Raw genomic sequence first — 27,711 nt, 5'->3', positions numbered from 1 at the left:
CTGAGGAACTATAAAATTGCCTCGTTTCCAAGACTATGCCTTTGACCCCTTTGAGCCTCCACCCAACGCTCCCCATCGCTACCTCTGACATCACTGCCTAATAATTTAAACAAGGGATTTTATTCTCTATCCTTTTTCCATATTTTGTATTGAAGAATCATAGACATGATGAGAAAACAAGATGCAAATGATATTTTCCAGAGGCCCCAATAAAAACCGCATGACACTCGGGGCTGCGTCGTTTAATTACTGAAGAATGAAATCTTTTCTTCTACATCTGGAGGAAACATCATCCACACAACACTGATAGATTTATAGCTCCCAATTCGAACTGTTGACTCCAGCACATGGCAAATTCGGCAAAAAAAAAAAAAATGATATTCAGCCAGCACCAAACCAACTAAAAGTCTTAATAGGTCACAGAGATTTTGTGCTCCAGAATAGTCTGATTTAAGGTGTTTTCATGCATTAGGGTTTATGTTACTTGAAAACGATCAACAGCCAATGAGACTTTTCCAATCCAAACAGAATCAATGCACTTCAATTTGGAGAGACCGAGGAGACAAATTTGTTGGAATAAAGGAAAAGGGAGACAAACTAGCAGAATGTTCCTTCCTTTGGACTAGGACTAGAAATCACAAATAAGGACACCGTAGCAGCCAATTTTTGTCACTCAGGGTACAGTCTTCACAGTAACGTGCTGCATAAGGCTAATTATTGGTCTCCGAAGACGCCTACCAAGTATCAAAAGATTTACCTGGCTGTTCCCAAACTGGAACCTTTGACTCTCCAGTGACTAGCAATTGTACCCCTTAAATGTACAATGATATACTTTTTGTACAGGAAATTTAATCTCTGTTGACTCTGGCTACTTGCACATAAACAGAGCAAGAAGGCTCGACTGATAAATAACTGTTATCCTCAGTGACAACATTATCATTTAATACGTGAACATCACACTGTGTAAGGCTGTTCTAGTGTATAAACCAAATGAATAAGGGGCAGAACCTATTTATGGTGGAACAGCACATTTACTGTAAATTTTAGACAAGTGACAAAGGCAAGGACATTAAAATTAATCAACAGCAATGGTCCACATAACCATAACTTTGCATAATATACTGCATGTGTTCCACAGCCCTACTCAGTAGGTTAAGTCCAAACAGAACACTGCTCCCAGTGTGATGCTCCTGGTCCATAAGAGAGGAGGTATCCTGTCTCCTCATCAGTCTCCTCACCCTAACTTGCTTTCATGTAAAGCCCCACTGAACACAGACCTCAGAGCTGAGTAGTTTTGCAGCTCCAACCACGCGGAGGCCATTAATCTGGTGGCTAAGCCATTGAAGTATTGATGGCACAGAGCCGGTAAGCCTGCCTGCTTCACTCTCTCCATCCCTTCAGTTTAGGAACTACATGGAGTCACAGGATTGTCCATCTGGGAGAACATTCAACTGCCCATTGACACTGTTCATCAGGTGTTACGGACATAGTTCAAGAGATAGACCGACTAATGTTCCATATAGACCCTTCATCCGAGCTATGATGCAATTTCAAATGAGTACATGTAAACAAAATAAGTTGACTCAAAGCAGCAGTGCAATAGCCAACTAAAATATTAAGTGTTTTATCCTTAGTGAATAGCACAGTCTCTTGGATTATAAAACAGAAGGTTTGGGCTGAGGAATTTAACTGTAGATGACAAAGAGTGGGGTGATGACAAACTTGTGCAAACTGTATGAATCAGGAAGATGTCCCCAATAAGTGATGATTAACTCTAATTTATAAGATGTGTGTGGGTATGTCTACTTCTGTGTGCAATCAAAAGCTTATGCATGTAAAATGGGAGAATGGGCTGTCTCCCAGGATGTGCAGCAAGCGCTTTATTAGAGCGGTAGTACCAGTAAATCAGCGCTCAGCTCTTCCTGGAACTGCTGCAACCTTTCCCACTGAGCACTATTACTGAACAATCATAGGCAAGCCATGATAATTAGAGTATCTCTCCTTCCCACCCTCCTGCCCCCCATCCCTTCTCTCCATCCTCCTCCTACACCTCCTTATCATAGACGTCTAGGGGGTTAGGCCAAGCTCCAGCTGGACATCACTTTGCCAAGTAGCTTCTAACATTACCAGACTTTTTGTCTTATTCCATGTGTCAAATCATTCGAGTACAATGTCAAAGTTCTAACTCTTGGGAAATGATTCAAATAGGCCATCATAGAACAGCACAGGCATTAACATTGGACAACCCTGACAATGGGTCAAATAAAATCTGGAAAGTCGTCGTCAACCATCTGTTTTACCAGTCATTGTTGGCTTTGCTTAATGTGCGGAGTGTGGATCTACAACTTACTTGCGATGGTCCCACGGGCACAGGCTATAGCTCACTACAGAAATCAATCACAGCACTTCTAATCACGGATGTAAAGAGATCATCCAACCTGCAAGCCAGTGAGCAGGATCATCAGTGAAACATGCTGATGCCATGCAACTGCTAATCCTTTCATTTACGTTACAGTCTATTTTCCTCTCTGCTCTGTGGATTCTACAGATACGTATTCTTCATGCTGCTGTGTACACTAATTCTTGTAGAAAGCACTCAAGGGTAAAATAATGGTAAAATCACCATCCAAGACAGATGTTTTGTGTTTGTCATTGGCCAGCCCCTAAGCTCCACTTTACTCTGTATGTTGGTATACGTAAAGAGCAAATCATTGTCAGAAGTTCCACATGTATGAGACAGACAGCAGATTTGAATTGTAGTGGACAAATTGAAAAGTTTGCATATGCTCAACAATGCAGGACCAACCTTGGAGGCAGGGGTGTCAGAACTTTCAAGAAAGATCCCACATTTGATAGCGACGGCACTCTCTGCCTCTCAGTCCACGGCCAAGCGGCATCTGGAGTGGATTTTGTGCGAGCAGACACTGAGGAACATGATTACATTCAGCTAACTGCGCTCTAAACTGATTATGCAAGTGCCAAGCTAATGGACTACATTTGCAAGAAGAAAAATAACATTCAATCAATCTCAATTACCGTCGATTGCACCGGCAAGGAAGGTTGCCAGCTAACCCCCCCACCACACACCACCCATGTTTGTTCCTCCCCTTTTCCCGAACCCTTGACTGGAAGCTGGGGCCTGGTTTGGCCCCACCCATTCTGTCTGGACAGAGCAGCCAGACCCTAAGAGCTGGATTAGTTCCACTCATCTCACCTCCAAACTAACACATAGTTTGCCCTGAGGCTGGCTGTTAGTATCAGAGCTATCATATTCACACGGAGAACTGGAAAATGAGAATAGACGCGAGAGGACATGCATATTCCGAAAACACTGTACACTAACAACAACTTTATTTTGAGAGGGGTCTTTTTGGGGCGCACGTGGCTCACTATCATCATCGCGACTACATAAAACTCGTTGGCACATGGCAAAGAAGAAATTCAGGCTCACAGCACAAGAGCGCGTTGGCAGAGCCTGTATTACTTAGAATGGAATCTGTCATCAGAGAGCACAGTGCACTGCAGAAGAAGTCATCACCCCCCCCAACGTGTGGTGGTCTGTGCGGTTAGGGTGACTTGCTGGATGTTTCTGTGGTCTTTTGGAACATTCCAATACATGAGGTGGTGGGGTTGATATTTTTAGAAAGCCCTAATATGGCCCACATACCACAGACTCTCAAATTATCCCATGCAGCTTAGCTCTAGGTTTCAACCTCCCTTTTTAATTCCAGTAATTACAGGCTCCAATTTATATAGAGCTGTGCACACAAAGGGCCTGTTTAATGCAAACCAGTTTGATTTTGGTGAAGTATCCCAAGCATCATCTTACACTCGGTTTATGCTGATTTGATTTATTTTCCCTAAAAGGGTGAACATTGAGCTATTTGTATCAGATTTATTTAGGGAGTAATAAATGCGTGGGGATTTTTCCTTTTTGCATAAAATGCCAAGTTGGGGGTTACAGGTTTGGGCTAATATGGGTTTGTGTCTGCCAGCATCTCCACCAGGACAGTAAATTCAACAGTGTTAAGACTGTGACATCAAGTGCAGAGTCAATGCTGCCAAGAGGCCTTACAACCATGTACTTGTTGTCCGCTAATCACATTTGTGAGTCACAGAATGCCAAGTCATGAAATAAGACTTGTCAACAAGCGTGCATCATTGTTTTTGCGTACTTGAGTTTGGTTGAGGGTTGAGCTTATGAGATCCTCTCTGGGGAGAGAATGCAGGTAAGTTCTGGACAGTTTTGCTCTTAAGATCCACTGGTTTTAAGAAGCACAGAGCCAACGTAAGAGGCTTAAGTCATAAAAATGATCATGCCTAGATGTGTTGTACATATTTAATCCCCCCACAGCCCAAGCAGCGGTATGACATATGTCTTCTCCTAAAAACCTGAGCAGAAAAAGAGACATGAGAAAATCTGGTTCTCTTTTACTCTTGGGCTCACTGCAAAGAGGAAATCGCACATATAATGTAATATAAAGTGCACAGTATATCCTATGAGACAAAAACAATCCATCCCTCCCAAAAGGTGTGAGGAGGAGGAGAGAGAGAGAGGTTGCCAGAATCTAATCTGGTTTAATGCAAGACTGTCATTAGAATATAGGCCAGGGTAAGTCTGGCAGAAAGGTCCACTTGGAAGTGGGCTCAGAACACACTCCTTGCTCTATACGAGGCTGGGGATTTTCCTGTTCTTACAGGTTGAACTAGCTTCCTCCTCGTCCCTTGGACCTCTTTGACGACATTACTTGGAGCCTGTTTCTCACCTCCCCCTTTAACCAAAGCAGGAACATCGATTTTTCTCTCATGTCGTTTCAATATAAAAGCCTCAGAGAAAGGAGAGCTGCGTACTATGCCGGTGGTTGCAATAAAGTATTCATAAAGCAAAATTATTTTATGGACAGTCTTTTTGAAGGGTTTTGCAGACCACTTTAAATTGAGCTTTTCATGTGGATGGACAGCACATTTGCTCACATGCCTCTTAATCTGTGCTTTTTAAAATATACTATAAAATCAACCTAGGTAAAAATGTAGACTAATGAAAACTTATTTTCAGCAAAATAATCACTTTAGGCAAGGGAGTAGACATGAAATGAAGTCAACATTTTCAAGGAGAGGTGGTGTGTGTATATATTGTAATTCTAAGATTATATTGCAGTATATGTAATGACTTACAGAGAGGATGTGTTATCTGTGCTTGTCAGTGATTTGTTGTGTGCGCTTATTCTACACGTGTGTATGTGGCAGTTTGGGTTAAGTGTAGAGTGGTCAAACCGCAGACTCACAGGATAGGTACCTAAGTGGAATCAGGGCTGTTAGATTTATGGCCATTTGTTCGGAGAGTGTTCATCCATTGGCTATTATGGAATGATTAGAGGAGAAGGTGAAGCTCCAAGTCCAGCAAAAATCAATACGGCTGTCGAGAACAATTCAGCCTCTCCTGCTCCGGGGAGTATTAGCACCAAACCTCTGGCTACTCGCACTTCTTCATTCAACTCCAAGTGATCCACCCCACGTCTAAAGAGCAGCTTCATCGGCTGTGTTCGTCTCGTGAAAGTAAGGGGGCCTTCATTCTATGGAGCCACCAGCAAGGTTATACAACAAATGACCACAAATGCCTCAACAGCATAGTAGACTGCATTGCAATTACGTTGTAGTATGCTTCCAACATTGCAAGAAGGCCTAGTCTCTGGGTTCTTGCATACCAGATTCCTGTAAGAGTATCATTTTGTCTGTTTTGTTTAATGGAACCTCTACAGCCCTTGAAATTGTTGTACCATTTGAAATTCAACCAAACGTTCTTTAAAGATCAGCAGATAAGATGTCAGTGTACAACACAATATCAATCAGGATCAGAATCAGAATCATCTTTATTTGCCAAGTATGTCCAAAACACACAAGGGATTTGTCTCCGGTAGTTGGAGCCGAAAACACTTCAGAAAAAGGAGCACACCGAAAGTTAAGGACTCAGACTGTATTAGTTACAATATAAACTGTAATCCAATTTAATGAATGCAAAAAAATTATGAATAAATGAGGGAAATTTGATCCTGAAACTGATTGTGTAAACTGATTGTATTTCCTATGGTGAGAATAGATTTGATATCTGAACAAGAATGAGGTTGACCAGCCTTTCAACAGAGTATATTTTTGTTGCGAAAGCTCATGTGTTACAACATTTTTGATCGGCCGATTCAAATTTTGAATCGCAGCAAAATTAGTTGCCAAATTGCACGACAGTTTGTCGGTTTCGACCGCAACACTCGGTGTGCGACGGCATAACTGTACTCTCTATCCAGCAAAAGAAATTGACTCTCATGAAACAGCTAGAAGACCACTGACCTTGTAAAGTTTGAGGCTCGCCTCGTGTCGGGAATTGACCGTGTGCATCCGCAACTTTTCCAAGCTGTTCGTGTAGTAGTCGCAAGCGTTGCATTTCAGATGCACCGGATTGCCAATGGCCACGCATTTCAGTCGCCACTCGTTGCCTTTGCCTCCCTCCTTGATATGGGCCACGAGCTGGTACTTTTGAACGTGCTTGTCCGTCTTGCAGTGGAGCTGGAAATTGGCCTTGAGTTGAGTGGTGTAGTGGCACAACTTGCACTGGTGAGAGTCGCCCACCACGGCGCGCCACTCCTCTTCAGGAAGGCTGCGCTCGCCGCCCATGTGCATGCCGAGAACATCCAGGTTGTCAGTGGTGAAGCGGTTGCACACGGCGCACTGGAATAGTTTGAGTGAAGGGTCGCTAGTTTGTGATAGACTTTCTCCCAGGGTCATCAGCTCTTCTGACACCAACTGGCCACTGCCCAGGCGCATATCCATCGGGATCTCCCCACCTACTTGGATGTGTCGGGAACACAGACAGAAAAGGAGAAAAATGAAAAGTGGGAAATAAAGACGTATTGAATAATTCTCATTGCACTCAACATATTTCAAGTTTAAGAACTGAACTGTAGTTCAGCTCACAGATCGTTTCATGTCTCAGTAGTACTGTACGCTTCAAGTATTCATTAACGGTTGATTCTGGCAGAAGCAGAGTCACCGTGTCAATCTTATTGCAGATAACATCATAAGTAAAGTCAAGCAGTTCTACTTTGCTTGATAAATAATGCGAAGTGACTTGTTTCTTGGACTGTAGGGCTTTGAAAGAGAAGAGACTCAATGCCTGACTGTGTCCAATGGGACAAAACTAAGATTTCAGTCAATTATTGTCCACATTGACTTGTTTGGCCTGGTACATACATGTTCATGGCTTGTCTGTCAGTAAATACCATAGAAAATATTATTTTGGAGAACGTTTCCAATTATTTCCGTACAACAAACTGCTTTTGTTCAGTACTTTATCTTATTTTAACCAGATTGACACAGAATCGGAACAGACTGCAATGAGAAAAAAAAACAAAAAGAAAAACATCATTTGGTATCAATCATAGAACTTGAATGAATGTATAAAACATTCATAGACCAACTGGGACTTTTGCCTTTGATTGCTGTGCTATAAACTTGCTCTGCCAAAAGTGGCTACGTAGAATTGACCCCACTCTGCATGCAAATCATGTATGTAATGAACTAGTTTGGCTGTCACTCACTTGTAATTTTATACCACTAACTATGCACTCATTTGTTCTTTATGTAAGTTTTCACATTTTTTGTTGTACAGTGCATTAATACTGTAAATGATACAGTGTCTGTACACCAGTTCCAAGTTACTATTCCAGTGTGTTTAAAGCGCACTTCATAATTTACACTGGACCAAATTGGAGTGTAAATGTCATCATGTACTAACATGAATACACGGGTATTGTTAAAGGAGCTTGGGGGGGGATTAAAAAAAATTATAATTATAATTTTATGTTTATATGCTTAGGCATATACTGTCTATGGGCACAAGGCTTATTTTAGATGTACATCTACCATGCTAACTATTTAGTAAGATACCTATTTGTTGTGAAAATAAAGACCTAATACAAAATTCAAGCACTATTGGTAAAAAAAAAAGAAAAAAACCTAAAACTATGGGAAAAGAGCCAAGTCAAAAATGTATCCAAAAGAGCTTCCAGCTCCCCATCCCCACAAGTCAATTCCATTTTTGTTGTTTGTTTAAAGCTGAGTTTTCCAAAATCAATGCTCTGGTAAACAGATGTGTAATTGTTTTCTGAAAACTAATGTCAGCCCTTCCTCATTTCAGCACTCTCACGCACCATCATGTTTATTCCTTGTACTACATCATCTAAGTGCAGGGAATAAGGACTCTCAGGCAGGGAGTGTATGAAGTTACACTTCTCACCGAGGTTTTCCTGTATGTGTTATACTATAGAGTCATATGATTATTTTTGTGTGTATGTGTTGTGGGGGTCAAAACATCCTCTATTGTGTGACCAAGGAAGACACAACATATATTTGTGAACCTAGCGTGTGTCATCATTGCCTCCCTGGTAACCTGGTTATTAGAGCTCACCTCACAGGAAAATGAACCAGATGGTGAAGAGGGAAAAACATTAGTCACAGCAATCAATTCTTGTTTGTGTCTTTGAACTGGCAACAGTTACAGACAAGTCTGCACAGACTGTGGGGTTGTAACGGGCACTGCAAACATGCTGCTGTGTTGCTTAATTGCCCATGCTGAGCCCTCTAACCTTTCTTCTTTGACCGTGATAAAATATATAACGACACTTACAAAGCGGTAAAAAAAAATAAAAAAAAAATAGAGGAACTCCAATGGTGAGCTTCAGCAGCAGTTTGGAAATAATTATATGAAAAGGTTGAGACGAGCTGTCTTTCAGGGGAAAGTCATGGAGAGGAAATTTTGCCCCCCCTCATTAACCTTTTGCTCGCAGGAAAATTGGGTATCACAAAATAAACTGCAGTCTCAAATGCATCAATATAATGTCACCTAAAAGTGAAAAGGAAGACAAATAGTATTTCAAAGCCACGGCCTTCTTACCAATACTTTGCAAACTTTGTCGCTGTTGGCTTAATGTCTAAAAAGACGCGTGTTTTATTTTTTAGATAAATAAATAGAATTGGACAATACTCATTTGCCAACGAGACCAAAGGGAAGCTTGAAATGACTGAGTAAAAGCAGCAGAAAATCAAAAGAATATGGATGTACACGCATTACAGCATGATAGTTTTGAGGCATTAACGCGTCAATGCAAAGACACAAAAGCCTTTAAAAAAATAGTCTTTTAAAAAAATTGTCTGAGCTATGATTCACTGTCCCGTTTGGAAAATTTGGCATGTGAGCTTTCAAGTAGGGCAGAAAAGGCCATGTGCACTTTACAGAGATAAAGTGAGGCATAATAAGTGAATTTGCAAGACTAGTGACATTTAATTAAAGAACAAACTCACCAAGTGCAGGGGTCAAGGCAGCCATACTGGGATCTAAAGGAAAGCCCCCCATCAGGAACTGGGCCTCAGCTCCTGTTGGGTCTATCTTGAGGCCTGGTGGCAGGCTCATATTCTGCGTCAGGTAATACTGGTAGAGCTCAGCCTCAGAGGGCGAGGGCATAGCTCCCAGCGCGAGCCGGCCATGTTGCATCTGAGTCACGTTCTGCTGGAGGAGCATCATGTTGTGCATGTGCTTCTCGCTGGTCATGTGGATACGGAGGTTCCGTGCCACGTTGGTTTCGTAGTCGCAGACCTCACAGCGCCAAGTTGGTTTGCTCTTTGGCTTGGTCGGTGAGGGGGCCCCACACGGTCCTGTTACATGGGCGGAGGACTGTGTGGGGTGGTGGTGGGCAGGGTGATGGCTACTGGCCTGGGTCACAGAAGGCACGGCCACCACGCCTCCCGGGCCATGTCCAAAGACCTGCTCCTGCGCAGATGCAATAGAGCCTCCGTTCTGCAGTGTCTGCATGTTGTTTAGGTGTTTATCCGACTGCATGTGGATGCTTAGGTTCCCCTTAGTGGTGGTTGAGTAGTTACACACCTGTAGAACATAGCCAAATAGGTCTGAAACCAATCACATGAGAATCAATGCAAGCAACTTCAGTGGTGCCTTGAGATACGGGTTTTACTTGTTCCGTGACCACGCTTGTAACGTAAAACACTTGTATCTCAAATCATATTTCCCCCATTGAAATGAGTTGAAATGCCATTAAGGAAAATAGCACTCAATACTATTGTACTTTATATACATATTTAAAAAATAGAGTATTAACGTAATTAAATTTTAAAAAATCAACAATTTGTGCATCATGATTTAATGCTCTAATTCAACTCATTGTGCTGCTCCTTCTGGGGTGCCTGCCTTGGTCACCGGGGGGCAGTATAATATCGTGCAGGCATACAGGCAAACTAAGAAGTGTCACTGTATCCTCAATACAGCTTCAATAATATTTCTCAGTTTTTTACAGAGGATAAAGAATATATGCCTGTGAGTATTGTGATACTGTCTGTCTCTGTGTGTTGCTCAACTGTTTGTATTCAAATATATGTTGCTTAAAGGGTAACAACACAGCGACATGTTAATTGTTAGCATGTCAACAGCTTTTTTCATTATATGTAAGCATTAAGCTAGCGGGCTATTCTTAGGGCAAAGTTGTTTGGTTGTTCTAAATAATCAACATGCAATTCTCTTTCTTTTATGTTTGGTTTGACGGTAAACATGAGCTGCGAGTGTCATTAAACAACTTAAAGCCTACTTTTTGAAAAATTGTTCACTATTTTCATAACTGCTGCTTATTGTGATGCGAGTTGAGTTGACTTCGCTGGCACCATGCAGCAATTGTATCTCAAGTTTGCCCTCTGAAGTCAAAGCATACATTTAAAAAAAAAAAAAAAACAGCTGAATGATGATGTCGGGTCGCTCGTATCTCATGGCATCACTGCACTATAAAAAATTCAACTGCATCTCCTGTGGACAACACATGGCTGAACACTTTCTTACAATCTCTTTAAAAAGTTTAAAATATGTTACATACCTCACATCGGAAAGGTTTGTATCCACATGTATAGCTTTCTCCACGCGCAAGACGAGGATGACTTTGACCGTTGCTGCAGTACACACAGGAGCCTCCAGAATCTGGGTGCTTTTCCTTCATGTGAGCCTCCAAAGTCTGTTGATATTTGTAATGCCAGTTGCATTTGGGACACTTGAGTGTCTTGCATGAGTTCCGCGAATGCATCATGGTCATGTGACCTCCCAAAGAGCGTGAGGAACCTAGAACGGTGTCACATTTGGGGCATTCTACCCCACTCCCTATACTGCCGCCAGGCCCGTGGTTCTGTGAACAGTCATTCACCCCTGTTATGTCACAGGAACCTCCGGGTTGGGGATGCATGTGGCCATGAGATGATGAATGCAGGTGATGGTGATGGTGGTGCATGTCGTGTTGCTGCAGAAGGGATCCAGTTTCCTCCTCTTCCTCAGCCGGGCAATCATTTGGTTCTGGAGCTGTGGCACTATCTCGATTGGCACTTTCGTCAGCAGCAGCATTGGAGGACAGAGGTGAGGAAGAAGTGCCAGCAGTGTCCTCCTCACTCTTTCTGACATTGGCTGCTGCCATTGCCATGGGAACATTAGTTCCCTGGCAGTTAAAGCTCAGAGGGAGCTCTGAGGTTCTCCCCCCACCTTCTGTGGCTGAAACCTCCTCCTTGACACAGGAGGAATTGGAAGCAGGGGATTTGCTGTTTTGTGTGTAACTGACCGCAGGGGTGCAGGCAGAAGGTTGGAGAGTGCTACTAGGCATTAATAAAGGAGATTTGGAAATGCTTTGGTTCGAGATAGCTGGTTCCCCTGCTTCACCTCCACCACTGCTACTATTAACACCACTGGTCACTACTGTGCCTTCTGCCTCCACCTCATCTTTTTCCCCTAATAATGGTTCCCCTTCCTCTTCTTCTGAACCCCCCACCTGGCTAGATAAGTGTTTCGTACTGCCTTGGCCCTCACTGGCCCCACTGTTTCCCTTGTAAGCCAACTCCTTCCCAGTAGGCTCCTCTGTTCTCCCCCCATGTAAAGACAGGGCATTGGAGTCTTTGGCAGAGCCTGGGGTTGAGGAAAAAGTGGATGCTTTGGGAGTGCCCAGCCTTCCAAGAGACAAGACCGAGCTTAGCGGGGTTTGCTGCTGTTGCTGCTGGAGGCTAGCGTCAGAGTCTTTGTTCAGGAGGGCCTCGCTGCCTCCACTGCTGCTTCCAGGCTCCAGATGGACACCACTAAATGTGCCGTAAAAGCTCTGGCTAGAGTTCATAGGAAGTAAGGGAGGTGGCACAGGAGTGCTTTTATTTTTTGGTTCCAGGAAGCTGATGAGGGGCTCTTTGTCTTTCCCAATCCCCTGGATGATAGCAGATGCATGGTTGTCCCCTAATAGACGCCGTTCGTCCTCACACAGCGTCATGCGGTGGTCATGAACAGCATGGGTGGCAAAGGAACGCGCATAACCAAAGGACAGCTTGCAGAGAAAACACATGAGAATTGGCTTACCCTTGCCATACAGGGCTAAACCATCAAATTTGGAGAAATCCACATTGTTAGGAACATCTTTGGATACACAGGACTTCTTGGCAGACCCATCACTGTTAAGGTAATCCTTGTTACTTTTGTGCCGCACATCAAAGACACGAAAACTGTGCAGGACAGGACTGAGGCCTGCCATGGATGAGGTATTGGAGAAACCTTGGTCTGAATTACCAAACCACTTCCCAAAGGACGAGGCTATGTGGAACGTGTTGATGATCTGTGGGTAGACCGAGGATACCGTCCCAGCAGGTTCCCCCGGTTTTCCTCCGCTAGTGAGAGAGTTTGTGGGAAGCAGGCCGGGAACCATGTTCCCACCGCTTTGGATGAGCTGACTGAGGCTCTCTACAATGTAGGCTGAGCCGTCTGGTTGATAGACGATCTCTCCAGCCAAGTTCTCCACATCACTACTCTCCTCTTCCTCTTCCTCCTCTCCTTCCTCACTTCCACTCTCAGGCCCACCTTGCTGTTGAGTGGGCTGATGACGCAAAAGAGTGGGCATGCCCCCTCCGCCTTGAGCCATCACCACCCCTGGAAAGGGTTGAAGACTCGGGAAACAGCTGTCAATTTCCATTTCATCCAAGTCTTCTGATTCTTCCTCTTCTCCACAGCTCAATCTGTCTTGCTCCTCTCCCTCACGGCCCTCTCTCTCGGAACGAAGCTGACCGGTGGCAGGGCTATCCCGGTGAGCCTGGGTTGATATTTGTTTTGGGTGGGATTGCTGGGAATGTAGTTCTCTCACCTCGTCATGGAGAGCACAAGGGTTTTGGGGTTGAGAAGGATAAGGAGCTGAAAAAGATAGTGGGTCCAGGGAAGGGGCCTGGTTGGTGCACGGAAGCTGCAAGCTAGGGTGATTGTTCCAGGGCTGTGGAGGTTGCTGCTGCTGCTGGGAGGAGCTGAGCCCATCGTCTGTCCCAGAAAACACGGGAGACTCACAGCTGTCCATGCTGATGCCTACATGAGGCGTTCATCGCATCCAGGCCTGAGGACACACAAACAGAAAGAGATAAGAGTTTATAATATTGTTTCTTTATACTGTAGATGCAATACATATATTATGCAAGGAGCTTGAGTAAGGGCAAATTATATCATGTTCAAAACAAGTCGAGTCTATTTATTCTTTATTGAGAAAAAGCTCAAAAAGGTCAGTACTGTATGGATGGAGAAGAAAATGAAAATGTTTGCTTGAAAAAGGCTGAATTAAAAAACTTGTCAGACTGTTCATGACACAAAATTAGGCATTGAAACAATAGAAGGATTCATCTTCCTGCCATATCAGGAAGGTACCATCTTTTATCTTCACCTTCTAAACAACATTCTTAATCTTATATTCTGCAAATCCTACATCTATTTTTAATTAACTTGCAGTCAGAAAAGGAGAAACAGCAGTGTAATGGATCAAATAGATGTGAGATAATTAGACACAGAGACGCCATCCCATCAGCACTTTGAACATTTACATAACCTGCAAAAAAAGTGAAAACTGCAGCTAAAATTAAAATTCTCAACTGTATCACCATTTACACTTCAAAATGGGAATACTGAGTCGTGTATTAACTATAGCAATCAAAGCATTTTCTATAAGCCAAAACTTCAGACTTCAGTGCGGCTGTGTTATGATCTCGCCTCCACAGTTCAGCCGCCTGACTAAACAGTACAACCATCCTCCACCCTTGAAAAAATAAATGGTAGCTGAACTTTTGGGATCTGGCTATGCCCTGAGCACCAGAGAGGCCCAACACGGGCTTCAATGTCGGGCACATAATAGATAAAATGATAACTCTAGATACTGCTGAGCTAATACTTTTATTAAAGGATGCAGCCAGCATTGATTAAAGGGGGCAATCGGGCTAAAACCAATAACTCTGTGCTGCCCTTTAACCCCCCTGCGCTGCATATTACATGAGCAAAGTTTCCCAGCACCAAGCCCGCCGTCATCCCCGGGCTGATTAGCACATTCATTGCTTGCACTTGATTTATTTACTTATTTACTTATGGATGCAAATTTTAGCTGTGGAGTCTACCCCCACACCCAAACATATAAAGCACTGAGGGAGAGGGGAGATTGATAATGTCTGTCTCACTCTTCATGAATGTCTGATGAGGCTCTCACCCACACAACATACCTGAAACATCGCCGACACTTTCGGCAATAGCACTGAATATTACGAGGGCAAAGGCATAACACAGCATTGATGAAAGGAATAACTTCTGGAAGTAAGCAAATATAGGACTTTCACTGATGATGAAGAGAGTGTAGCCACAAGCTGATATTTTCTGTATGGTCCACTTCATTATTATTTTGTTTACACGCTATAGACGTTCACAACCATGGCCCTTAAACTGAATAAAAGCACACTGTCAGACTTTTTAGTCACACTTGCTTAATACGGCAAAATATGATTTAGAGACATCTGCCTTGAATGTGGGAACTACTGGTCGGCATTTATTATGCACTGGATTAATAAGCAGCTATGGGCTTCGCAGTCAAGCTAATGGGAAAAGGGAATTGAAAGGAACGCTGAAAAAAAAAATCTGCATGTCTTGACAGTTACTCTTCTTGAAATTATACAGTCACGAATTAAATGGTCGAAATAATTTGTTAACCACTTTGTAATGCACACTATTGCCACCAACAGGACTGGATGGAACATTATCCACAAAATACAGCACTATTTCACGATTTCATTTCTGCTTACATTGTCTTCCATAAGACTGGAATTATTGATTAACTTTGGCTGTGGTCTACCCAGTACCCAACTACAGTATATTATCAGACCCGTTCAGTAAGTTTGCAAAAGAATGCTTTAAATAAATGACAAATATCAAATCTTCAATGTCAAACATAGCTCTTACCAACATTTTCTAATGCCAGACATCACAATGAACACACTATGTTGACGGAAACATGGGTATTAACCCACAAAGGCTCCCTGATGAGTCCGAATTCGGCGGCTACAGTTTTTGTATTTACGGGATACAGTGTACCCATCGTTCCTGTTATACAGTATATATAAGGTACCTGAAGCAGTATGAAGTACAGGGTGCCACTTGTTCAGTGCTACAGAGATGCACCACTATGGTTACAGAAAAAAAGTATTGGCCTTTAAAATCAAGATGGTGTAATTCAATAAAGCACAGTGGTTACTGATGAGCTTTGGGATTGTCTGGAGACGGTAAGTCGCAGATGGGCCAGCTGATATAATGCTTGTCTCTGAGACTGTGCCTGGCTCAGTGACACCTGTTTAAGGGAGGGAAACGCTTTAATCTCTCGAAGGCACCAAACAAGTCAAAGAGACAGACAAAGCGACTCGTCGAGCAAGACAGGAAGAGGAGGAGCCGGCGTCTGCTCATGCTGACTGTTAATAAACACAACTAAAAAGTGACTTTATCGCGCCGTTATGTAACGTTTTACACTGTGATCTGTGCACAAGAAGTTGTCATTTTCTTTTGACTATAAGCTGGAGATGATGTCACCATTGCTTCTGTACTCATATTGAACTGTACAGAACCCAAACAAGCTTGAACTCACGATGAGAGATAATAGGAAGGAAGAAAAAGCTGAATTCCTCGGCCCTTCTGAGGGTCTGTTTTAGCGCACAATCCTGTTGCCACCTGCCTTCAAAGCTTTATGTAAATCCCCCTATCCCCCTTAAAAGTCATACTTCACTTCTTTCCAATATGCTAACAAACGAGATACAGTCAAACGAGAGAATAGGTAATTTGACAAGAATGGAAAATGACGTTTAGCTATGCGTCTTTTCACCAGTGTTTGTTTTTCTGGCCAAATCAGGGTGTAATGGAGGAAGTCTGTGATAATGCTGCCAAATCATGCTTCAGAAGGAGTGGCCTTATGTTCAGAACAGACTGTTCTCCAAAGGGGTCCCGCATGGCTTGGTTTTGAGCACTGCAAAGCTATGGTGTACAACATGAGTGTAAAATCCTATTTTAAATACAGCTAGAATACTCCCAACTAGTAATACACTGATACCAGTATCGGTATTAGTGCCAAAAGTGAACGTCTGTATAGTCATGTTAGCTGTTTGGGGATACTTTGAGGTAAACATGGATGGCAGCATTAGCCGTCCAATGCCGAGCAGCGCGAAGCGGAGCTCTAGAAACTCTGTGCTTGCTGGACGGCCCCCCGCCGGTACTTGCGGCCTGGCTTAGTCACCGCCAGAGCAAAGTTCCTCCATTTTGAGTTTCTCGAGCTCCGCCCCGGCAAGCCAGCTGTGCTGTGTCACGAAGCTGTGGTCGAGGAGGCCCGGCCGCCCGGGAATGTCACACAAAGAGAAGTAAGCGATTGTGTGATAAAGTATCACTTCAGATGTCCTGCTAACAGTAGGAGCACCAGCTGTTGCTTGGTGCTCTTTTTTCCCCCCCCTGACACACCAACCTAACTGGATGTACTTTAAGACTTACAGTATGGAATTGTACGATCAGCAGATTTGGCGCAGTTCTCTAGGGCAGCGGTCCTCAATCTTTTTTCCACCACGGACAGGTTACATGTAAGATATTTTTTTGTTGGACCATCGTAGGCGCTGCGCAGAGAGACGAAACCCGCCGCCTCGTCTATGGTCCCTCCGAACTGAGTCCCCATCGCCACTGTGCAACCGGTGCCATTTGCGGGGGAGTTTCTCGTGCAGCCCACGTTTGCGGCTCAACTAAACTCAGAATGGAACGAATCGGTTCAGGAAGTGATTACATTCATTCCGTTCACTTCAAAGATTTGTTCGTTTGAGCGAGATGTTCGGGAACGACAACACAACTTGTGCTCCAAAGTTTACAACCGGATTTCCTTGTGTTACAGGGTACATTTAAGTGAAATATGTGACAAGACTGCTAGAAAAACATACAGCTGGATGTCAAAATGACAGTGCAAGTGTTATATATGTTAAACTTCTGTCATGTAAAGAAAAGTTTGTGTTGTGAGTTTCTGAGCAATATTTGATTAAATAAAACACATTCTTATCACAGCCGCCAGACATAATGGCATCAACTATAGGTACTTGTTATCGGCAAGTACTCAAAAGTACTTGTATTTGATCTGAAAATAAACGGTATCGGTGCAACCCTGCTCTCAACAATGCCAAATGTGCATTTTTGTCCCTCTTTAATGTTGTGTCTCGCTTCTGGTCTCTGAGCCTTCACTGAGCTTGGCCAGCCACCGCAGGGTAAAGGGCGCTTATTGGAAAATCAATGGCGTGAACGCTAAGCAAGTTACAGGAAGATGTGGGAAGGAAGGGTTCTTATTGATAAAGTAGGGGAAGGCCTTTGATGCTGCACTAGGGACATGCTCATTGATGGGGGGGGGTGGGACGACCACTGTTCTCCTCAGGCAAATCAGAGCTTGGCTTTATCCGCTAAGTTAGTTCCAGTGAACGGCTTGTAAAAACAGCGTGTTGTACGATTTAACATAAGTCAAAAGGTTATATTTTACGTGCCTTAGTGCTTACAGGAATTACACCTCTTTCTGTTGGGAACATTTTCCCTTTCATTAACATATATTATATATGAATAATGCCAATAATTTTAATCAAGAGCCTTAATTGTTTTTTTTAATGCAAGAGAATAATGACTGCACGCTTGTATTACAGTACCTAATGCACACTTTGCAACAATGCACGTTCCCATTATTACACTCAGTGGACACTTTTACGTATACCACCTACAAATTTAATAAAATCCAGAACAACAACATAATATAACATAAGGATAGGTGTTTGTATAAGTGGTCGCACTCTCGTGCAGCTAAATCATTTCAGCAATATGACAGCGATTCTACAAAAACTGAGCATTGAAGCCATTTTTAAAATCTCATTAATATGTATGTAATATTTTATTGATGGTACTTTTACTTATTTCATCCAAAATACTCAAAGTTTCAAATGTATACAGTCTGTGATTATCCCATCAAACTGTGCCAGTGTACTTTGTTGTGGTCATGAAGTAACACAACAGGCGTTTTTTTCTAAACCTGTATATACAGTATACAAGGTAGACAGACTTGGTGCTCTGGTTGACTTAATTGTAAAGATTTGCCCCTGTGAAACTGTCAACAAAACTGTTAACCACACGCAGATGCAGTACAGCATTGTTGTTTATTGCAGCTGTAATTATTTGCTCAACCATTTTGCTCATGCAGGCATAAAGCTACTTCAGTATGGTTCAGACTGCAGGAGGCGAAAAGTCACCTCAGGTCGATGGCACTCAGCCTGTAAACAGGGCTTCCCGTAAAATCAATGATCTTCAGTAGGAGATATCAGTGTGGGGGAACAGAAATAGCCATGGTGGTGTTGAGTCTGAGGGAAGAACAGTGCTGGGTGTTTACACGAGAGTGTAGTGAGGAGGGGGGAGGGTTCGTGGGTTTGCTCACTGGCACCTCAGAGTATTTCGAAGAGATAGCTGAAGTAAGATTGAGTGAGTTTCCATCGAGCTCTGGACGTACAGAAGACAGCTTAGGTTGCTATGGATACTACAGATCTCATATTTAATCACTAATGTACCGCGGAACATCAGTTTTCGTGATTAATCTGTTCCAGTAAGTCGGATAAAAACCGAATCGTACGCAAACCAAAGCAATATTTCTTATAAGAAAATGTTAATCCAATTAATCAGTTCTTGACACCCAAACATTTTAACAAAAATATATATATTAAAGGGTTACTTTAATTTTATATACAGAAAGCAGTGTAAGCCATTTTCTTATTTTGCAATGATTTCTTTCTTGAATTCTATTGTTGTTCTTGCCTTCTTTATCAAATGGCTGGCACACGCTGTCGTATTGTGTAAACAGTGGTCTGACAGATTGCAAGGCATATTCCACAATGTAAGCTTTCAATAACAATCCAAGGCAATAACAACCCTCCTGGTCTGCTCGGCAAAAACGCAGACAAGTTGGGAGCAACATTGACGTAACAAATCCTGTCAACAGTCAGGCCTTCAAAATAAAATCTATTTCACCACGCTTTCTACGACCCTTTTATTTTTAAGCCCTGACTTTTGACGGGATCTGTTGGGCTGATGTTGCCCCCACTAGCCTGTGTTGCACTGTGGAATACTCCTTGCTGTTAGTTGAACCCTTTTACACAATGTACGAAACGCTTCGGATGGACCCGCAAGATGATGCTCACTCAATGAGAAACAAAGGCAGACTGAGTCTGCCATGGAGTCACGCTATTTTTTTTTTTTTTTTTGTACGTAAACTGACAGGGTGTAGGAAAACTGGGCTGCATGATTGGGACCTGATCAGAACTCAAAACAATCTCCATTGACCTCAGTCAGTGATTTCCCCTCGCGGTTGTTTCCCCGGTTTCTTTTGGTGAGATCGAAGCGGCGTGCTGGTGTAATTAGAAGTTGTTAATTAACTGTGGGTTAATTACCGGGTTCTGCAGCGTGCTAGTGAGAGACTTGGCGGGTGGCAAAGCAAAGGGAAGCGGTGTACACACAGCAAGAAGCCCTACAATTAGCAACCAGCACAAAGGGGGGTTGGTTGCCTCGTATAATTTCACTTAACAAGGAGATAAAGTGAGAACAGTCAAAGTACAGAATATTAATTTGCATGCATTTCAATACTTTGTCTTGCAATCCTAAGAATGACAATCACCAGCATGTTTTAAACAATTAAAGGTCAGTCACAAACTGTATGCATTATATTTTTGCATAAATTGGAAACAAAGATACCATTGTATAAATGTTTGGTAATTTGCAACTTGGCGTGAGACGACAGGAAACGGAGATGGCGAGATATATGTGTAACTATTTTTTTTTACAAAATAATTATCAGATTAGTAAGATAGTCATCAAAATTGAACGATTTGCTCCAGTTTAACGTGCAGCCCCGCATCAATTGGCATGCACGACTTTCCCATCGTTTGGAATGCAGAAACTCTGGGAAGACACTTGCGACCTTGTACCCTGCTCTGCCACACTGCCACTATTCTAGCTGAGCACCAAACATGATGCATCTTGGGAAAACTGCTACTTGTACAATATTCACCAAGACAGCGAGGAAAATTAGAGCGAAAATGGACACGTGCAAGAGGACTTGAAAATGAGGGAAGAAAAGAACGAGAAGGTCAGAGATGAAGGGGGAATGTAGCTGATCATAGTGTGTGAGCCCCAGGTCTTTCATTTCTACTAATTATAAAATCTGCCCCTATTTATATCTACTGGAAGCAAACATTCTCTCATGAGAGGAAATGCTAAAAGCTTTAAAAGCTTCTGTTTGCACTCACTCAGTTTCATTTTCACCACAGAAACAGCATGAGGGTGGCAGTGAGGGTGAACCCAAGGTCAACGATGCACACATCAGCATGCACTGAAAAACATCAGCAAGGCATGAATGTAAAAATGTGAAGTATGAATTGAGAAAATTAGGACTGTTTACAGCACTACTGCCTAAAAAAAGGAGAGTGGGGCCAAACACACAAACATGCACACACCTTCCAGCAGTTGAGGAAACCACAAACACGGTTATTAAAACGGTCAATACCCTTGAAATATTAAACCACAATATTGATTGTGAGACCAATAATAAAATGGTTTACTTTGGAGGAATTTAGCTAAATGTTTAAGATATCAACCAAAATGACACACAACCATTGCTGATATTATACAGTAAATCTTTAATATATATCAAAATACTTTTGACCTTATAGGTTCCTCCTCCTGGCTGATGTACGGAGTAATGTATTGATTCATTTACGGTTTTCTGCCTTGTATGCGTGCTGTTTAGCTGTTGTATTATTTCACTTCAGACACTTAATCATTTACCTACTAATTTGCTGTACATAGTTGATTACTCTCCGCTGTAACGCAGTTCCAGCCAGGCTTCTGTTAAGTGTATTCTGGTGTTTCGTTATTATTTGAGGATAGGTTCGTGGTTAGCACGGCTTCTCCATCTTCTCCTGTTCTCTTTTCTTACTCTGTGTGTGTCTCATGATGAGCGACTCCTCGTCCTCCTTTAGTGATACCGATACTTGTCAGAAGTTTAGCTTACTCGCAGGCGTGGAGACGAAAGATTAGTGACTTAGAGGGGCGTCTCTAGACAGTATTTAGCCACGCTAGCTATCCAGCCGCAGCTCTTAGATGGTGCAGACAAAGTTAGCTTTGCCCCGGTAGTTTTGTAGCAGCCGGGAAAGAAGCGAGGATGTTTGATGTAGACACACGTATGGCTTGCAGTTCCATCAGCTTCGTGGTCCGACGTGCTTGAAGCCATTTTCCCACTGAGGCAGATACGTCAACAACAAGAGTTATCGCAATCGGTCCTTAGAGTCCAAATCTATAGCGTGGGCCAAATTTATACCGTCTACCACATATACCGCGCATCCCTTGTCTACATTTTGTGTGTATACAAATGGTTATACACAAGTTTACAATATCAGCGTCTGTGAATGGACATTTACATACAGCATTTGTTTTTTGTTTTTTGGGTTTTTTTCAAATCTGGAGAACACAAGAATGTCAAGACTGAAAGCGTCAAAATAAAATATCCTGGCTACGGCCCTGCGCAAGGATCATCCCCTGACAGACAGAAAGGGGACACAGATGACACGTCTATAATCCTACGCCTCTTTGTGTAATCTGGAAAACAAATACCTTAGTAATGACCCGGTGCTGCACCTGGTAAAACACTGTGTTCATTGGCACTTTGAATAAGACAAACAAAGCATTCTCAAGGGAACAGCAGTCATGAGAAAAACCCTTCGTTACACAAGGTGCCCATGTATTGATTATAAGCATCTATGCTGGTGTGAAGGCAAGTTGCAAATGACCACGTGGGGATATGTCACCAGTGAGCATTGGCCCGGGCTTCACTTTAAGGTCTCGGCCTCAGCGGTGTGATGATCCCATTTAGGAGGCATGCGAAGGCCAAATGAGCGAAAAAGCAGTCTAATGTGGTTGGAAGCTGTCTAGGGTGAGAGCAGAGATGCGGAAAGTTGCACAGCGTTTAAGTGTGGAAAAGGCTCAATTACTATCCTTTTGGTTGCGCACCGATACTGAGAGGTGGTGAAGACTCATGCACAAATGTCAAACACACACAGTATACACCAGGGATTAGAGGGTGTCTTAGTAAAAACATTCAGTGGAAATTATTTCTTTTTAGGGGAAAAAAATGCATGAAAGCCATTGGTGAGCTGGCCTCTAATTCTAGAGTAGGATATCCTGGATAAATAATTAGAGGGCTTTTTTGACGACCTTGCACAGCCAAACCCTTTGCTCTCTCTGTGACATTTGCTAAAGTCATTAATGACAAAGAGTTAGAAAGAAAACGCTAAAAAAATGTTCACCACAGGAAAAAAAAACAACAACCAAAAAAAAGGTTTCTTCACAAGGCCGGTCCTAAATTCTTTTCTTTTTAGCAATAGCTCTTATCATAATTGTGACCTTAATAGACATGATGCTGAATGCATGGTTATTTTCATACCAGAGAGCCAAACATCTCCAGTTCCCACTCACACTTGAACACCGTGAACCCTGTAATTAGCTGTGGTTTACCATCATGGTAATACATTCATCAAACGCAGATTGCACTCATTCCTGCTCAAGCAAAATACACTTAGCATTTACAGTATGTAATACTCGATTACAAACTGCTGGAAGGCGGTTAATTTGCATGCATTTTATACGCTGGTGGGATGGAAAATCTTTACGGTGACAAATTATGAACCAATGTGAACAACTCTCACATAGAGGGACTCTAAAGCAAAGCATGCAAATTGACGTTCCTCCTTAGTAGTGAAGAAACCTTTACAGGAAGAGTCTAAAAGTCGGCCCGGTGGGGTACTCCACATCACTGCCTGACGAATACCAAACGCCGTCCGTCCACGCTCTTCTTAAAACCCTTGAGTGAACAAAACTGCTAGTTCAAAAGTTGCGATGAATGTGACTTAAACACAACAAGCCCGTTTGCTAGTGGGAGACCTCCGGGGAAACCTCGTCTAACATGAGGGAGAGCTGCTGCTACACGACTACAACTGAAACCCGACTAACCCAATTCTAAAATTCAATAGCAGACAATGAAACAGTTCTTTCTAGCTATTCAGAATTATGTAGCTGGAAGGTGTGTGTGTGTGTGTGTGTGTGTGTGTGTGTGTGTGTGTGTGTGTGTGTGTGTGTGTGTGTGTGTGTGGCAGAGAGCGAGAGAAAACGAGAGAGTGAAAGGCCCTGGTGGCACACATCCCTCAACTGTGACAAACGGCACAAAGGTCAGAGTGAAAGCAGCTGGACAGTGCAGCACAACACACAAATGTCAAAATGTAAATTCTCAGGAGTATATGGTAAAACACGTTTTTTTTTTTTAATCGAAGGAAAATAATGATAGGAATGAGACAAATGAGAGCAAGGGAAAAGCATAAACCGGTGTGATATTTTAAGAGTGTGTTAATAAATTCTTAATATTCCTCCCCCCCTCCTGCACTGAATGTTGTGACAGCCTCAGCGGTGTGAAGCTATATTTGAGAAAGAGCAGCCCCCCCCCTCCCCTGTCCCTCATCTGCACAGACACATGCACACACTGCTGCCCTTGTTCATTTGCCTTAATGAAATGGCCACATGCCTCCTGTCATCCCAGCGCTGCGTGCACACTGTAGCACCTGGTAGATATAAATCAGGACGACGGAGCCGTATTCGGGAAGTGAGGCATTAAGCATGACAGGGGGCTGTCAAAGTTCAGATAGCAACAACCGCGACATATAAACTAGAACCGCTGCGGAACAGACCCGAAACCGAGGCCCACCAGACCTCTTATCTGCTGCATCTCGGGCTCCGTGTGACACAGCTGCCACATCTGGACCCCAGCTGGGCAGCCTGCTGAGCACACGGCTCGGCACAACTCAAGTTGGCCGGGGGATCACTTTAGCAAGCCCCCCAAGGGCGCATGTCTTCCCAGGTTGACTTCCACATCCTCCTGGAAGACTTGACCCTGTGTTTGCTTCCATTTATTTTTGGCTTCCTTATCTTTGACCTGAATTTCCAAGCGGTGTAGATTCTAATTCCAAGTAGGAGTGGGGAGATAAAAGTCAGTGAGTGTGTGTATTGTTTGAACGTAATTTACGTGTGTGTGTGTGTGGGAGGGGGGGGGGGGGGGGGTGGATTTCAGTCATGTGAGTTCAGGGTCTAAAGGTTGAACTTTGTCAAGACAGCCAACACATTCCTCAGAGGACTGGAACATATCTTAAGTGCGCGGGCATGTGTTTGCAAAGACTTCATTGCATGTGTAATATCTATACTGCAGTATATATTAAGTGTCATATCTCTGTGTGGGGCGGCACGGTGTGCGGCTGGTTAGAGCGTCTGCGTCGCAGTTCTGAGGACTGGGGTTCAATCCCCGGCCCCACCTGTGTGGAGTTTGCATGTTCTCCCCGTGCCTGCGTCAGTTTCCTCCCACTTCGCAAAAACATGCATGGTAGGTTAATTGACCACTCTAAATTGCCTGTAGGTGTGAATGTGAGTTTGAAAGGTTGTTTGTTTGTATGTGCCCTGCGATTGGCTGGCAACCAGTTCAGGGTGTACCCCGCCTCCTGCCGGGATAGGCTCCAGCACACCCGCGACCCTAGTGAGGAGAAGCGGCTCAGAAAATGGATGGATGGATCTCTGCATGGCGCCTCTGCAGCCAACTATACACTATACAAACAAGACACACCACTTAAGGGTTGGACTAGGCTCCTTGAATCTTAATCTTCCATCTTACCAAAACATTTTGGATAATTCAATGCTTATAGCGAGGGGTTGAGCTTCTAAAGATATTATGCAATCCACTACAATGGGATAGTCGAGTCGATTAATCGATGACAGTACAGCGGTCCCCAACCTTTTTTGCTCCACGGGCCGGTTTCACTCAAAGACATATTTCAACAGACCAGCATAGAAACAAAAAAACCAAACAAAAAAAATGCTTAAAAATCCCAAATTTCCATTACACTAAATGTAGTTTTTGTAATTAATAGCAGCCCTGCGCATGTGTTTCTTTTCAATGAGCTAGCCAGTCTTATCTTGTGTTTCATAGCATAGCGCGTTGTAAGACGGGACATCGTAGCAATACTCCCCCAAAAAATTAAGCATTTTCTCTGCTTAACTAGTTCTAGTTCCCTTGTATGTTTATTATATTTGAGGATGGGCTTCCACATTTTGCAAGCGATTGTGCTACCAATCTCATTGTTGGTCAAATACTTCTACAACACTGGTACAAACTGTACTATGCATAGTACAGTTTGTTTGTGTGTGTTGTGATATCAATAAAGTTCTAATCACCCAGTTGTTGCCCGCGTGTTATTGGACATATTAGGGAGGGAGCTAATCTTCACGTCACTAATTCTTCGCCGGCAGTCCCGTTGTCCCACTGGTATGAATATTTTAAGATTACTGGTGATCGGAACAGCTGAAGTTAGCAAGGCTAACTGCTATTTTCGTCCACAAACACCTTATTTTTTACATTTGCACACACGCAGACGTATGAAGACTGTGTTGCCTTGTTCGCTGGACATTTTGCTGCTCCACGGAGCATTTCAGTTTGGCGATGGTAGTAGAAGAGTGAGTCTTAAGTCCTCTGTAAAATGGCCCATTGAAAGACACAATTAGCAGTTATAGGACTTCAAGGTTTAAATGTCGGTGTAGTAAGGTCGGCTAATTAATCGGTTCAACCCTACAGTCAATTTTTTTGGAACAGTTTGGGAAGACCGTTTTCTCTTCCCAGTGCACAATAGTATGCCCTTAAAACCATGCTTGGATGAGTCTGGTGTAGAAGAACTTGCACAGAACCCTGACCCCAACCCCATCATACACTTGGGATGATCCAGACCAGAGATAATGCCACACTCCACAAACAGACCCTAGAAAAGTGGAAGCTGTTATATCTGGAATGGCGGGTCAAAATCCTTTCACTCTCCTTTGGCTCCTTTTTTGGTACCGTGTCACCTACAGGTGTCCTGATAATTGTGTCCGAACAGTGCAGAAAAGGGAGTAATAGCTTAAAGAGTAGCAGCCTGTTCTAAAAAAAAACAGATTGCAAAAGGACAAAGTCGGCCAAAGCATGAGCAAATATTTTCCGGGGGATTTGGTTGTGGGCTCTCCCTGATGATGATGATGATGTCTCATGTTGGGACAATTCAAGCAGCCCTGCCTCGGCTCAACCCAACTGTAAATTAGAGTGGTGATAATGAGCTGCAGGATCAAGTGAGTGACAGACGCATCTTGCAGGGGAAAAAGAAACCACGTGAAGAGGACCACAGGATTACTTTTATGACACGTAATAGCCATTGATTCAGGCCTGTTGGGGAGGGAAAACGTGTGTCAAGGTCGTAAAAACTGCTCCATGTTCTGAATAAAATGCATATGTGAATGACATATATACATATATATGACATATATATCTAAGTTCTCTTAGCCAGGGGTCAATAAAACATGCTGATTTTAAAAGGAGGATGACCTGATTTTGTCTACTTTCTTAAATCTCTCACTCGCTCACGCACACAGCACTATACAACATTATAATTTAGCCCCAGATGACAAGGGTGACCACATTAAGAATTTGAAAGACTTAGAACACATGTGACCACACATAAATACTGGTGAATGACATCGATATAATCGCTACTTACAGCACTACTAATGTCCCGATTACAAAACAAACCAAAATGGAATTGTCACAGGATGTAAACCTTTGAGCTCTAGCTCGTGGCCCTTGGAAAATGCTCATTTAATGGTCAGTTAATTATGATGTCACTGTTTTGACAATGAAACAGAAGGACAACAAACAAGATCAAAGAAGACTAATGTCTGGAAAGAAAATGATCAAACTTGGAGGTTCACTTTCAACCTTCACCCTGGATCGGAGTATCAGTTCCTCATAGCACAAGGTATTAGGAATGACCTGATCACATTTTTTTTACACCTGAGTCGGAGTCCAAGTAACTTGATTTTGAGTTCCTGGCGATACTGAGTCTTGATCCAATACCTCGGCGATGTATTAAGAAGAAAAAGAGAGCGTATCCAAAATGTCTCAATTGTCTTAATTTAATTTTATTCAAATAAAGGTATCCCAATGCTATTCTCTTTGGTAATGTCTTTGTAACTCAGGATTATTTCATCACTTTATGAACTTTAAAGATTAAGAAAAGAAAGAAATCTGTTATTTTTTTCTCCTGGTACCGGTAAATTGAAAATGACGAGATCCGATTGGGACAACTCCACAAGGTATTATTTTTACACAACACCAAATAGCTGGCTCTGTGCAATAGTTATGCACACAT

The 27,711-nt window shown here is 42.9% G+C and overlaps 1 protein-coding gene and 1 non-coding gene across 4 annotated transcripts in view; both read right to left on the bottom strand.

Annotated features, from left to right (window-relative positions):
* Positions 1-27,711, bottom strand: part of zfhx3b (zinc finger homeobox 3b) — a 171,801-nt gene that overhangs the window by 91,524 nt on the left and 52,566 nt on the right. For 2 of the 3 annotated variants that reach the window (XM_061670665.1, XM_061670664.1), the window contains exons 2-4: positions 10,926-13,442; positions 9,352-9,931; positions 6,343-6,839 (exon numbers count right to left, since the gene is read on the bottom strand). In XM_061670665.1, the coding sequence (XP_061526649.1) occupies positions 6,343-6,839; positions 9,352-9,931; positions 10,926-13,406 (3,558 nt within the window). In that variant the 5' untranslated portion in view covers positions 13,407-13,442. The remainder of the gene's footprint in view (positions 1-6,342; positions 6,840-9,351; positions 9,932-10,925; positions 13,443-27,711) is intronic. The other variant, XM_061670666.1, reaches the window with a different exon arrangement.
* On the bottom strand, positions 24,129-24,271 carry LOC133399450 (small nucleolar RNA SNORA17). The gene has a single exon (XR_009768218.1). It is a non-coding gene; the product is annotated as a small nucleolar RNA SNORA17 (small nucleolar RNA).

The sequence above is a fragment of the Phycodurus eques genome, chromosome 2, assembly GCF_024500275.1.
Source record: "Phycodurus eques isolate BA_2022a chromosome 2, UOR_Pequ_1.1, whole genome shotgun sequence".
Classification (NCBI taxonomy): domain Eukaryota; kingdom Metazoa; phylum Chordata; class Actinopteri; order Syngnathiformes; family Syngnathidae; genus Phycodurus; species Phycodurus eques.
The sequence above is the reverse complement of the archived record's forward strand: the minus strand, read 5'-3'. Positions and strand labels throughout refer to the sequence as shown.